The 14,594-nt window shown below is 34.6% G+C and overlaps 2 protein-coding genes across 2 annotated transcripts in view; one reads left to right on the top strand and one right to left on the bottom strand.

Annotated features, from left to right (window-relative positions):
• The window catches only part of LOC137385844 (kinesin-like protein KIF27), a 63,776-nt gene extending 55,764 nt beyond the window's left edge, over positions 1 to 8,012 (bottom strand). The window contains exons 1-6 of the mRNA XM_068072417.1: positions 7,980 to 8,012; positions 6,342 to 6,479; positions 6,045 to 6,131; positions 4,856 to 4,980; positions 2,441 to 2,571; positions 583 to 757 (exon numbers count right to left, since the gene is read on the bottom strand). Coding sequence (XP_067928518.1) covers positions 583 to 757; positions 2,441 to 2,571; positions 4,856 to 4,980; positions 6,045 to 6,131; positions 6,342 to 6,479; positions 7,980 to 8,012 — 689 coding nt within the window. The remainder of the gene's footprint in view (positions 1 to 582; positions 758 to 2,440; positions 2,572 to 4,855; positions 4,981 to 6,044; positions 6,132 to 6,341; positions 6,480 to 7,979) is intronic.
• Positions 8,013 to 10,463: 2,451 nt separating this feature from the next.
• LOC137385571 (uncharacterized) lies at positions 10,464 to 12,206 on the top strand. The gene is made up of 4 exons (XM_068072056.1): positions 10,464 to 10,548; positions 10,680 to 10,965; positions 11,361 to 11,632; positions 11,963 to 12,206. Exons 2-3 carry the CDS (start codon positions 10,689 to 10,691, stop codon positions 11,585 to 11,587), a joined length of 504 nt encoding a protein of 167 aa, XP_067928157.1. The 5' UTR covers positions 10,464 to 10,548; positions 10,680 to 10,688; the 3' UTR covers positions 11,588 to 11,632; positions 11,963 to 12,206.
• Positions 12,207 to 14,594: the final 2,388 nt, after the last annotated feature.

Genomic DNA, 14,594 nt, shown 5'->3' with positions numbered 1-14,594 from the left:
GAGTGTGACCTGCTGGAACACTTACCTAGAGTGACAGTAAACACAGAGTGTGACCTGCTGGAACACTTGCCTAGAGTAACAGTAAATACAGAGTGTGACCTACTGGAACACTTACCTAAAGTGACAGTAAACACAGAGTGTGACCTGCTGGAGCACTTACCTAAAGTAACAGTAAACACAGAGTGTGATCTGCTGGAACAGTTACCTAGAGTGACAGTAAACACAAAGTGTGACCTGCTGGAACACTTATCTAGAGTGACAGTAAACACAGAGTGTGATCTGCTGGAACACTTACCTAGAGTGACAGTAAACACAGAGTGTGACCTGCTGGAACACTTACCTAAAGTGACAATAAATACAGAGTGTGACCTGCTAGAACGCTTATCTAGAGTGACAGAAAACACGGAGTGTGACCTGCTGGAACACTTGCCTAGAGTAACAGTAAATACAGAGTGTGACCTACTGGAACACTTACCTAAAGTGACAGTAAACACAGAGTGTGACCTGCTGGAGCACTTACCTAAAGTAACAGTAAACATGGAGTATGATCTGCTGGAACACTTACCTAAAGTGACAGTAAACACAGAGTGTGACCTGCTGGAACACTTACCTAGTGTGACAGTAAACACAGAGTGTGATCTGCTGGAATGCTCATTCATTTGAGTAGAACCAGTCTGCCTGGCTGCTGATCCATGTTGGAGGCAGTAGAGCACTTCGTCCACGGACTTACAAGGTACTGCCCGCATCCCCGACACCACTTTAATAAAAACATAATGTAGTAAAATTTGTTAACATATAGTTTGTGCATACAAATAGATTTTGCAACAATAAATGAATAAACGCAAACATTGTGCATTTATATAGAGGATAATTTTAATGTGTGATAAGCAATTAAAAGGTCAAATGTCAAATATGAATGCCGCTAGTAGCAGATCTTCTACTACCCTGAGTGAAATTTTAATAGCTTAACTAGCGTTAGAAATAAAAGTACATAGAGAAGTGAGGAGCATAATTCAGAAATGGTGTAAAGTATGGACTCGTTAGAAACAAGAATAAATAAATGTATTTTCAAACTATCAGATAAACAAACTAAAGATCAAAAGCATTTTCATCAGTTTTGGCTCCACATGACTAAATATTTCTACGTGCATAAGCTTATCTCCGTGACGCCAACTTCAAGAGCAAAGTTTCCTGCGCAGATCCTCAAACATTCTGTCACCTGATTGCGCTTCATTGAAAGTTTTTTAAGCTTTAAAATATGGACTCAAACTATTTGCGCCCACGCAGTCAACAGTATGAAGTCTACAAGTAGTTTATTTTAAGGTTAATGGCACGGAAAACAATAGTCTTATCTTCAAACGTTATGAGAAGTCGAGTAAAAGAACAGCTTCAATATTATGCATATCTGTGTATCTGTTGGCACAAAATGAAACAGAAAAATATGAACCACAAAAAAATGGTCGAGTTGAGTGCAATGTAGTTTTTCTTGAGCACAGTGTGAAACACTGATCGAATATTTGCTGCCTGATCAATCATTTGTCTGGGCAGTTAAAGATTGGAAACGAGTTTGAGAAATGACAGAAGTTGTTAATAACAGTACATTAACTATGATACTTCATGTCCTAACCAACATACAATAAAACCACAAGTGCCTGAGTACAGGGTCCAGATATCCGCTCAAATCAGGAAAATGGAAAGAGAAAACGTCCACAAATTTTGTCAGGTCCTCCAACCCCCGAGTGTTGTTGCAGCAAGCTATGTACAGCAACAAATTATTACCTCACAATAACATGAAAAATCTGATTTAATTATTCAATTATAATTTAATGGTTTAATAATAATCTAACAAAAATAGTTTTTTCGATAGCAATGCTAACTACTTGTGAGTTCTTCTGTTAACCTCTGGTATAAAAGTGAATTTGAAAAAGGACATTTAAAGGTTATTAAAGGAGCGGAGAAGCATTAAAATTAAACGACTGTCATGATATCAGCAACTTTTTGTGAGACTCAAACACCAACTAAACTGCGTGCTCTAACGCCTGGGTTACAGATGGTCATAAAATCAGCTTGTGATTATCATAAGATACTTTTGTATCAAAATATATGTCATGCATTTCCGTTTTAATACTAAATAAAGATTTATTTCAAATAAAAATTGAACTCTTTATGCTCGCAATAGACTCGTGAGTTGGCCAATTTCTTCATTGTGCAATTGTTCAAAAAGGTAGCGTTTGGCAATGCTACTACCATATTTTCCATTCCAGAAAACCTGTCAACACCTTTAAGTTCACCCAAGTCCCAGAATCCTCAAATTTATACCGCATACAAAAGAAAAGAGTCCACTTTACCCTCAATTATTAAGTAGGCCTCTGAAACCATGCTGACAGGAAACATGCTGACAGGAAATGTTGCAACAGCGTAGATGCTAGCTGACACATACCGGTGTTGCCCTGATCATCCTCACGAATAGTGATGTCTTTACTGCTCGTGCTCACATCAAGCAAATCCCGAAGGTCCTCTAGATATAGCTCAAGATAAGAGGTGGACACCTGAAACTCTATGCCTTCACTTCTTCCTTCCTGTAATACATGGCAACAACAGAGACCCTTGGGTAAGTATATTTAGTCATGTAAATCAATAGGCAGCCACTGAAATGAGCTGCCGCTAGCAAGGAACCAAAACTAACTTTAAACAAGTTTGACAGACTAAACTAATCCGGTCTCCTTCACACTCCGAAAACCTCAGCTATAGAGTTAACTAATATACAATTATGGCAAATTTTTCTATTGAACAGCAAAATCGACTTTGACAAAAAATTGTAAACTATGAAGTCACAATAAATTGGACTGGTAGAAGAAAATACTACTAAAGCATAATTTAGCCTTGGTTCTACAAAATCTTTTGTTATGAAAGTTAAACTGACTTGTCTCAGCTGAACTGCCTGCTGATTACAATCTTTGTTTAAATTTTAACAATTCTATAACAATTTTTCAAGATCAAAAATCCTCAAATTTCGCTGCAAGATAAAGCTGCTTTCTCAAACTTTTTGAAGTCAAAAACAAGGTGATAGCTAATATGCATATATTGTTAGGTATTTTTCAAAGAAAAACAAGTTTATAGTTTATATTTTTTTGTTATTTGTGTACAGATTTGTCATGTGTAATGCCAAAATAGCAACGCATACATCATAAAGAACACATTAAAGCGTGGGTTTTTTAAACTGAAGAATACGAGATGAAAATATAGGAAATAAAAAAATACCCAATCGCTGGCCTAATATGTGTTGTAAACAAACCTTGCATATCACAACGGCAATTTTTGTTTATGCCTAATCTATTTGTGATTCATTTCACCAATAAATTATACAGATAGTCTGATGATACTAGCTATACAAATAGTCTGAAGATACTAGCTATACAGATAGTCTGATGATACTAGCTGTACAAATAGTCTGATGATACTAGCTATACAGATAGTCTGATGATACTAGCTATACAGATAGTCTGATGATACTAGCTATACAGATAGTCTGATGATACTAGCTATACAGATAGTCTGATGATACTAGCTATACAGATAGTCTGATGATACTAGCTATACAGATAGTCTGATGATACTAGCTATACAGATAGTCTGATGATACTAGCTATACATATAGTCTGATGATACTAGTTATACCGATAGTCTGATAATACTAGCTATACGGATAGTCTGATGATACTAGTTATACAGATAGTCTGATGATACTAGCTATACAGATAGTCTGATGATACTAGCTATACAGATAGTCTGATGATACTAGCTATACAGATAGTCTGATGATACTAGCTATACAAATAGTCTGATGATACTAGCTATACAGATAGTCTGATGATACTAGCTATACAGATAGTCTGATGATGCTAGTTATACAGATAATCTGATGATACTAGCTATACAGATAGTCTGATGATACTAGCTATTCAGATGGTCTGATGATACTAACTATACAGATAGTCTGATGATACTAGCATTACCGATAGTGTAGTAATGTTAGCTATGAAAATAAGCGATAAATGATCTATTTGAGTCTTGCTTCATTTTTAATACACCTGTCATTTTAAGCAAATATCACATGTTTGAAATTTCACATTCAAGATACCCCAGAGTTCACATTTGTTCTGGTTTGTAAATTTGCAAGAAAAAGCTATAATATGTGAATCCCGCAATAGAGTAATTTTCTTTTTTAACTATGAAAATGATGAAACGCCCAAGTTGAAAACTAATTATTGCGTAATCTCAACATTTTAAAAGCAGTTATTTTTTCATCATTCACATAAGACTTATTACGCAACTCATAACAACGCCTCCTAAAATATGTTCCAAAGCTAGTACAATCTAGTGCAAACAGTATATGTAAGCCGTTCTATTGTGATGGCTTGATGAGGCAAAACGCATCATATTTCCTTTATAAGAAAAGAAAAATTCAGTAGGAAAAAGACACCGAGTGTTAAAGACAAACACAGCTGGTGCTAATGTTGTCCTTCACTCAAAGGTATCCGTTCCGGAATAACGCAATACGTCACGCCATGGTTTCATATGTATTTGTGTCGAATGGTAGGAGGGGATGAGCACAATTTTTCTAAGCAAATATTATTAGAATGCGCCTATGCAAATAGAGTGACCAACTCATCTCAAATTGCGAATCTTCATCTCGTCACGTAGAATAAAAGTGATAAACATAGAATCGTCAAGGAGGGTTGAAGTATGTATTACGAAGGAGAAAGCATCATCTCAACAAGAGATTATACTCTACGTCAACAGGAACGCGGCATCAGCTTATCTCTCTTAATAATTGATAAGCTGCTCAGACAACTTCCTGAGAAAGCTCACCTCAATTAACAGAAATAGTCTTTGTAAAGCCCGTGGTATTACACCGAGTTCTTCATCAGTGTGGGTGGCAGCACTAGTCCCACCGATGGTATACGTCTTTCCAGAACCCTGAAAAAATTTATATCTTCAAATTGATTAAAAAATCAAAGTTTCCGGTATCCTGCAGCACTGGCAGACAAACAGTCTACCCGCTGTGTATCCAAAATAAGGGTGTACCGGAAGAGGTAAAAAGTGATCAGCAAAACATTAATAGTCATTGAAATCTCAAAGACACTGTTATTAGTATATAGGCCAGTATGAGCAACTGCAGGTTATACAAAATGAACAGGTAACAGTTACATTAGTCTAACAAAATACTATTAATCAACCAAGATCACACTAGGCAAACAATGGATATGTATACATATAGCAGGATTCTTGAACCTAACAAATTTCATTTTACTAAATTTTACGTTACAATTTGTAAGATTGACGGTAGAATAAACGCCATTTATAATCTGTCATTCAAAACTCGATGCTGACGCCATCATTTAGAAGCAAAGATCAAGAATGATGATAAGGTTTTAGTCCATGTCTGCGCATATATCTTCAACTTCAATTGAATTATTCAATTACAAGTACATGTACACTACTTTAGCATAGACATAAAAGCGCAATAAAATTGTTACTTTTGGCAATATTTGGAAATATTGAAGACTGATTGACAGAACATAAAATATTTGGTATTTGAGTCAATAGGTGAATAAACGATGGTCTCATGCCCCCACAAGGCCCTCATCAGTATTTTTAGAAGCAGTTAATCAATGTCACTTGGCCAATCAATTACCAGCTGAGGCATTAGGTACCCTATTGCCAAGATATTGCTGAGAAAAGGCAATTTCACACGCATCATTCTTCCTCATATGTTTTAACTTGTCCATCATCTTGAGTTTCACTATATCAGTTATACAACAGTATTGTGCATAAGTGTTAATAAAGATCTGTCTCTTACAATAATGGAGTATTCTAAAACACTGGTTGTTCCAGTTCATGTATTTGTCATCCAATTGCAAACATTAAAGCATGTTCATTATCGACATGACCTCTAGAGGTCATTCAGTTTTGAGATTCAGAAATGATGAAAACACTCTACGAGTCCATAGTATGAAATTAAAATGCTATTTCTGACATACCGTCTGTCCATAGGCAAATACTGTGGCATTAAAACCTTCAAGGCAGCTTGTCACTAGGCTGTCTATGCACCTCTCGTATAGTGTATCCTGCAGAAGATAGATTTATCGAGATGAATAGTCACGCACAATAACTCTCGTAATTAGATTTAAGAGGATTATAAGCGATTAATGTGAAAGGTATAAAGAAACTAAGGAGTCTATTGATGATAAAAGCTAGCAACCAGAAGTGTAGTCTGGTCTTTGAGGGCCCTCGGGAAAAGTAGTGAATATCGTCTGCAGTCTCGTCTGCAGTCTCACCTGCTTCTCCAAAGGAGAAATGATGTGATCGAATGTGAAGAGCCTGTCCTTTCCCACAAGAACTTGCTTAGAGTCCTTTAGTACTTTAACACATTTTTGTTCCCCTGAAACCGTCTCTTTAGCCAACAGGGGTCTGACCTGCATCATAATACGTACATCACGGCAGGTTCACGAATGACACCTGAGTGTAACTGCACCATCTTCTTACAGAGCATGCTTGCTGGTTGCCAAAGTAGTGATGAGAAATACGGTGTTGGAGGAAGCAAAGATAAATAGTTGAAACTTGTCGATATAAAAAAAAATGCTAGATTTGTAACACGGTTAATTAAGCATTGTTTATCGTATTGATCTTTCAGCTCTGTTTGGTACAATTCATGCTAGCTGAGTTACAATGACTAAGCAACAACCTCATAGAAAAACACGACTCCAACTGATGACATACCCTAAAGGTTTGATTGTATAAAACAAACCTAAAATATAGCATTGTTAATGCAAATAAAACATTAATAGTTTTGGCGCTGTTTCAAATAGCAAATGAAATATCTTGAAGATTCTCTAAAAAGTTGTATCAAAAATCTGTTTGCAGATTTCTCCTGTTTCTTCGATTTGTTTGCCACCACAAATTGTCTTCCTCCTAGTATAGAATTTTTTTTGAGCACTTGTTCATGAGATTTAGCACAGGAGCAATTGCGGTTAGATGTTCACAGATTTAAAGCATCAAATATAAAAAAGCTTTAAACTTGATTTTAGTAATTTTCAATCCTTAAATGAGCTCAAAAGTGGAAAGAACTAAAAATTAATCACAAATTGACTATTAGGCCTACTTTCTCACCGAATACAGTAAGCAAAGCGTTACTTTACGTGACTACTAATACAGAAGAAATACTCTAACAGCCCTAGCAGTCTGGTACCCACTCTTAAGCTTACAATACAATTAGGTTGATAAAATCAACACAAAAACATTAGAATTATAGAGCAAAACGATCAGCTTGATTTTGTAAAATGTAAATTTTAAAATGTTTTTAAAGATTCAAAAGAGCATTGACGTATTGTGTAGAACAATCATGAATTTAGTGCCCTCATGCCTACTATTTTGGGCTGTCTAAAATTCTCAAAGTACCTCAATAAACTTAAACTTAAAAGTACTTTTCACCACTCGCTCATTATTTGAGAGTGTTTTAGCGGAAGGACCTTTTTGATAAGATAATACATTGTAAAAGTTGACTTGGTTGTCAATCCACATTTATTATCTTGGGCACAAAAAGCAGTTACTAGCTTTAAAGACTGATTGTCAGACTGTTACTGAGATTTCACTTTTTAAAACTTAAACCAAATATATTCCAGCCTATACATGCACATTTGTGTCGGTTGTATTACAACCAATTCTCGAATGAGCACGTGTATTTAATAAAACAAAAAACTCTACCAAGCATTTAGCAGACTTGACAACTATTGTGTAAAGGTAATACAGCATCAAGACCTACAGAGATTCAAGGCATGAGCTGAATTGCAAGTAGATGGTGACCATTACATCTAAACAGTTTCTATGCACAAAAGCATGCACTCAAATAATTTCCGCGAGCAAGACCTAACATTCAAAGCTAGATCTTCAAATACTAATGTGAGTGTAATACATACCCGAACAGCAACTTTGACGTTGTCATCAATCATTATCCTCTATTTGCTTTTTCTACGATGAATGTAATAATCTAACTCGTCTTTAATTAATAAGTCACATCACTAAACGTTTCAGCTAAAAATGGCAGCGTATAGCTGTAACAAACCACGTTAATACAAAATGATGCAAACAGCAAAATTTTTGATCGAATAACCTGTAGTTAGAATAGTAAGCTGTTTTCAGTTAGCACTGAGTAGCGTTTTATAAATCCACATATTCTTGTAAAATAAATTTTTAGCAACAATAAATTAACTTTAACTCAATATTCAATTAAGTGAAACCAGCTTAAATATGCAATGTTTGGGTTGACACATGAATATTTTCATTAGTTTAAATAATGATGGCTTCATCTGTTTATAAGACATTGCAGAGAGAGTCTATTGCAAATTGCTAACAAAAATTGGAGTTCTTTAAATGCCACTATTGCTTACGTAATGCATAATAGTAAGAGCCTAGTAGAATATTTCAAAAGCTAAATTATACTCCGTTGGCAAGCTAAACAAAATTTGAAGCGTTTGGGTGAGAAAGTGTAGTAGTGGTATCGCTAAATAGTCTGAGTTATGAGCTTTGCAACGCTACTTTTCAGAAATCGTAACTTTTTTATCGTAGTACAAACAAAACATTACCTGCTATGATAAAAATTGTCTAACAAGATGGCACAACTCTTAATATAAAATACGTACTTCTTTGTGTAGATACAAACGAACAGTCATCAGGCAATCTGGAAAAGGCTCAAGCAACCAATGTGACGCCCAACACTAAACAGACGTTTTGGAAGAATTAAGCGAGTTCCTTTACAAACACCAGCGTATTATTATATGCAACAAAAATGTTTAATCAAATTGTGATATTTTTTCATCTAGCTACGAGTGGATACCATAGCCTTATGTAAGGATCCAATGAATGATGCAATACAAACCAGTTTAGATAGAAGTTAACGATGTTGTATTTTGCTTATCAGAATTGTTTTATAGTTCTGCTAATTGTTGTTACGATGCTGTACACTCTCTGCATTTTGTTTAGTTGTTTTTTTATTTAAATTTGTAATTAAATATGTTGTAGTTTTATTCTTATTTGATTTTGTACACTTGTAAAATTTGCTCTGCAAAGTTTTTGGCTTCGGTCAGCTGTGACTACGCAGCAAAAAAAGCATATTTTGTAGACTACCTCAAGGTTTAACAGAGCTATGCAACAACATCACACAGTCATTATTTCTTCAGGGTTATTAAAACACTGGCTATTTGGAGTCGCATGCTTATAAAACAATGCAACAGAGCAAAGTAACAAGCCTTTGCCTATTATTAGACTAAAACAACAAGTATGCCAGTTATGAAAATAGGTAAGCAAAACAGAGAGTTGCAGCTATTGCACTACAATATATGCGAAATTGTAAGATAAAAAGTTACAGATTAGTCAAATGTTTGTATTACTATTGCCAGAGCTCTTGGATTAACCATTTTTTCTCTAATCTTGCATATCAATGACTGTAAAATATCTGTCCTGTATTTTAAGAAACGGTATAAAATACATTAACATTTTATGTTATTCTGGTACCTTACAGCAGGTTTATGAATTAAAATTAAGCAGTAAATCCATTTGTTCTCAAAGCAAGATGTTCTCAATCTCTCCTCCTTCCCCCATCTTATAGACATTGTTACTTCTCATCGCTCTATTTGATGACTAAATCTTAAACTTTACTAGTCTTTATGAAGGAAAGAGCGAGTTTATAAAACCATTAACCTACTCCTTGGAAAATTTCTTCGTTAGTCGAAAGGTTTTTTTTTAACCTACATATATTTTAGACCTTTGTAATTCAGAGTATCACTTTACTATAATAAACATTTAATAACCAAGAAAATCTTGTTGGTTCTGAATGTAGATAATTGGTAGAATTGTGAATTTATCATACCAATTGATAAATTAAGTTACATTGTTTAAAAAATTATAATGCCATTATTGTATTGGGGAACATATATTTAGTACTTTATTGGCAATAATTTCATTTCAAAAATAGAAATGTTTTTGAAATGAAAAAACATCAAATTTGTTATTCATATTGGTATGCAGCAATAATCAATGATGAGATCTCAAAAAGAATACAATAACTGCTTAAAAGATATTAAAAAATAAAATGAACAGTTTCATAATTTACGGATTGACATTAACTTGATTTTTTTGCTGTGTAAATTTATTAATGATTCTAAGGTGACTCAGACCTAAAGTGATTAGCAATGTTCACTGCTCTAATTTTCCTTAATACCACACTCTCACTGACGTTAAATGAATGCCATGGAAGTAACGAAGATGAATGAGTGATGAGAGCCTTCGGTGTCATTGGTCACTCAAACCGCGATATTATTGGTTGTTTTGTGAGCTGACTCAGATTAAGCTATTCAAGCACGAGTATAAAAGAATCTCTTGTGTTATAGTTATCATTTGTGCCTAGCAACTCAAAGCGTTCACACCACGATTACTCCACTCACCCATACTTTATCTCAACTATCTTTCCTAGCAACTAGTTAATCACTCGTGAGTATTGCTGGTCGTTCATGTCTGTTTGTTTTGTGCAACAAATATTTACGGCTGTGTGTTTGGTACGAGCAAACTTTAACTAGCTTATGTTCAGTGTTGATGCATGAGTTTTAAATATTTCATTACAGGATACGAAGATGGATAATATTACTCTCTCGACACACATGATGTGGACTTTAATACTGGTATGGATTAGACTTACACAAAATGGAATCGTTGCGCTAGCAGTGCCACGGATCAACACACAACAGCTTGACGTTAACTCACAGATAAACAATCGCATCGGACAATACGGTGACACTCAAAAAGTGTCGATGAATTTAGATATAGGAAAACAGCTGGAGGAACTTTTATGGGCGGAAGTTATAGCCAAATCTGTCATAGACGCACCTCAGCCTAAAAGAAAATATAAATGTAAGTAGATGATGCAAGATAATATTTTGATATCCCATATTTTCTACTCATTCATAGCTAGTTTTGTCATGCAAGATACTTGCATGCAAAAGGGTGACTTACTTCGCTGTCAAACTTGGAGATAAAACAGACCTTTTATAATCAGCTGATTTAGGTTTAAGTAAATAGTAAGGGCTCTTATCTCCCTTGTCTGTTCACACGTATGTTAGACGGCAGGCATTATATATAACATAGCACTTGTGGCGTAGGACATGGCAGAAGATGACCAAGACTATAAATGGCTGTCAAAAGCATAAAACAAACTTGATAAGACCAGTTTATTGCCCTCGTGGACAAAGGTCACTGTTTCTGATTATATTAAGATGTGAGAAACTAAGTCTCTCTGTTCATTGCAGCTATCATGGGTATCGACAATGTACAGGAAGCTACTTCAACTCTGGAAAAGTTAAAAAAGATATGGTCTTATCCAAAAAGTCGTGTTCGAAGCAAACCTCAAACGACTACTCCACCCCTGCAACACAGAAACACTGTTAGACCTCGATCTAGATCACGCCAGCCTCAGCAACACAAGGACCTCTCGGCCATGATGCTAGCTATTCAAAACGATTTGGAAAACATTTAACTGGTCATTCTTCTAAAGAACATGTCTACCTCCCTCCATTCAGAAGTAAGTAAAAATCTACATTTTTGGACAAAATGGTGGAGTAGTGAACACATATATTTGTTGTATAAGTAAAAGGTCACACAACCCTTACAGTCACTGCTTTTATAAAAACTCGATCAGTAACTGCCTTGGGAATTACAAGATGCTGTTAAGATTACTTGAACTTGCTAAGCTTTTTCTTAGATTCAGAAAGTTTCTCTTTAGCAGAAATTCTACAATAAATTGACTTAACCAGACTGCTGTACTCTTTTCACCTATTCACTAGCAAACTGCCATTTGTCTTGTAAATTCTAGTTTTCAACTTTCTGTTTATACTATAATCTATCTTTGTAGATATCTGTGATACGTGCCATTACACTCCGTCCAAAAAATCTCTCGAATCAGCTAGCGACAGTTCTGATAAACTTCAGACAACAAAGAAGCTTGATTAGTGATATATTTGTTGCGATCTGTTCATGTACTTTCAGCTCTCTCTTGCACGCATTGAGCAATTTCTATACTGGTAAAACCTTTAAGAATATATATTGTCAAAGAGTAGCAACTTTAATTTATTTATAATTTATTTATTTATGTGCTGAGTTTTTTACATGTTTTCTTAAAGGTGCTATTGTCTATATGCATTGTGCTATGATTGATGTTGCAATAAAGACATTATTATTTATTATAAATGTCTTCGGAGTTTCTGATAACATCGAGTGGGTTTTCCTTTTGTTTCTCAAGAAAACACTCGGGAATTAGGAGTCAACAGGCTAGATAGCAGACTGCTGCATAAACACCTATCATCACTTTTTGTTGGAAGCTGATTCGCAAGTATAAGAGCTTGAAATATACATCGCTGAATATTTACATGTAAATTTGAACGTGTTGGAAGGTCTTTTGAATAATCTAAATATGCTTGAAAAATAAGAATGGCGTATCAAACGTAAATAAGAATATCTACTATATTAGATTTCATTTATTTCAACATTTCATTACGGTTACTTGTTGGCAGACAGCTAAACTAGACTTGTGTAACAATGCGTATTTCAATATATTTCCTATCTACGGTTTACAAAGCTTGATCAATAAAGCTTTCAAAAAGGTGCTTTTATAATCTGAACAGCATTTGGCCAGGATCTTTTCACCTATGACTGCACTTCTTTCAAAGCGCTCACTTAACACAATTTATTATTTCATATAAATCATAAGTGAAGATTATGCCAAACGCATAAATCAACTGAGATCTGTCTGTACTGTATGTAGGAAGTCTGCAAACTTGATAGACCTTCGTTCTACCTTCGAAAAACAGGCGAGAACTCTAAATTACTTGAAACTGCTAAGCAAACAGATGTGATATTTAATTATCACCATGGGAGTAGTTTTACTGAACTTGCTTAGCAACCAGTTTTAATCGAAAAAGTCACCTGCGACTTGCATCAATTAAGAGCTGTGTTAGCGCAACAGACAACTACGTCCAAGTTTGTATGTAACATATCCAGCTATATAACACCTTAATGGGTTCAAAGGTTATTCATAAGTTTGACTTTTGATTAATTTTTAGTAAAAAATTGATAAATGAAGTGTTTACTTGCAAATAATGAAAACACTCTATGAATTGGTAGTATGAAGTTAAAATGTTATTTCTGTCTATAGGCAAATGTACCTACATGCAACTATGTGAATGCATATAACTAGAAACATACAAAAATGTACTTACCCATACTGAATAGAACTAGATGCATTTGTTGTCTAGTCCCTGTCCTTTGCACCAATCATTTGCTCAGCGAATTAACAGGCTAGCTAAATGGAACACTAAGTAAATATTTTGCCAACATACATTGAAAGATGTTCAAAAGTTTAACTCCTGTTTACAAGACGCTATTTTCCATCTTGTTGAATTGTAGTTCCTGATATGAACTAGAGGAACTTGTTTGATAAGCATATCCTCCTATTATACAGGGCTATATGACACAAAAGTCATAGGAAACCATAACAGGTCTTCATTTTAAATTTTCCTAGCGGTTAAATATATTATTTAAATAAATATAATATTTGTTCTTGTTTGATTATCTATGCAGATTGTACTTTCTCCAATTTTAGACTTTAAAATAAACTTTTTAGAGTTCCCAAAAATTTATTTAATACACATTTGCATTAAAATTTGTAATAACATAAACAAGCAACATCATGTCTCTCAAATTAGGGTTGTCTTTGCATATTTAAAGTTTTCATAGGTTAGACTACTATTGTCAAAGATGGTTCAGAAATGTTGACTAAAGATGGCAGGTTTCAATCAACATTGTTGCAGTAATGATAGTATACTATGTGGCTCTTAGTTTTCTGCTCCATTATTATTCGTTTCGATGATAATCTTTGTTTACATATTTATTACGATCCGACAGTACAGAAAGCCAGTTTGTCCTATATCAACTATTAACTAAGAAAAGTTACCATTTATATTTTTGTCATATCTGCTAATAGTGTATTCGTTAAGAGCAAATGTGGAAACAAACCAGTAAACTATTCATATTTTAACACTATAAAACCATATTTTGGTGCTGTCAATTATGGCATGTGAAAGCTTTGACATTAAGGAATTGAATGTAAAAATTGTCTTCTCAGGAAGCACTAGAGCACACAACTCCCATAATTACCGTATTAGGCGAGCAAAATGTTTCGCAAAAACACATTTTCAGTAAGCATATGTACGACATCCCGATTGATCCATGTATAGTCTTAACCACATGCAATTAGTGTTGCATCAGAGAATTGTCTTGTTTGTGACAATAATCGTTTTGCATACAGTAATATCCTTGCTACCAAGCTGCTGCAACCTTATTTCCAATATGCAGAGGCTTCTCTTGGTTCACCTGTTCTGCTTACCAGCTGAAGCAATGTTGATATTCAGGAATTTTAAATTTTGCACTCATGCCTTTGTACATAATGCAAAATCCATGTGACCAATAGCATATTGATATAATATTTT

This window comes from Watersipora subatra, chromosome 1 (genome assembly GCF_963576615.1).
Source record: "Watersipora subatra chromosome 1, tzWatSuba1.1, whole genome shotgun sequence".
In the NCBI taxonomy this organism is placed as follows: Eukaryota; Metazoa; Bryozoa; class Gymnolaemata; order Cheilostomatida; family Watersiporidae; genus Watersipora; species Watersipora subatra.
Note: the sequence above shows the minus strand (reverse complement) of the source record. Positions and strands in the feature narration are given on the sequence as shown.

Excerpts from the sequence above, each read along its gene's own strand:
- LOC137385571 (XM_068072056.1), top strand. The coding sequence starts at position 10,689 with ATGGATAATATTACTCTCTCGACACACATGATGTGGACTTTAATACTG. Across the intron at positions 10,966-11,360 it reads GCCTAAAAGAAAATATAAAT|CTATCATGGGTATCGACAAT; the intron begins GTAAGTAGATGA and ends TGTTCATTGCAG.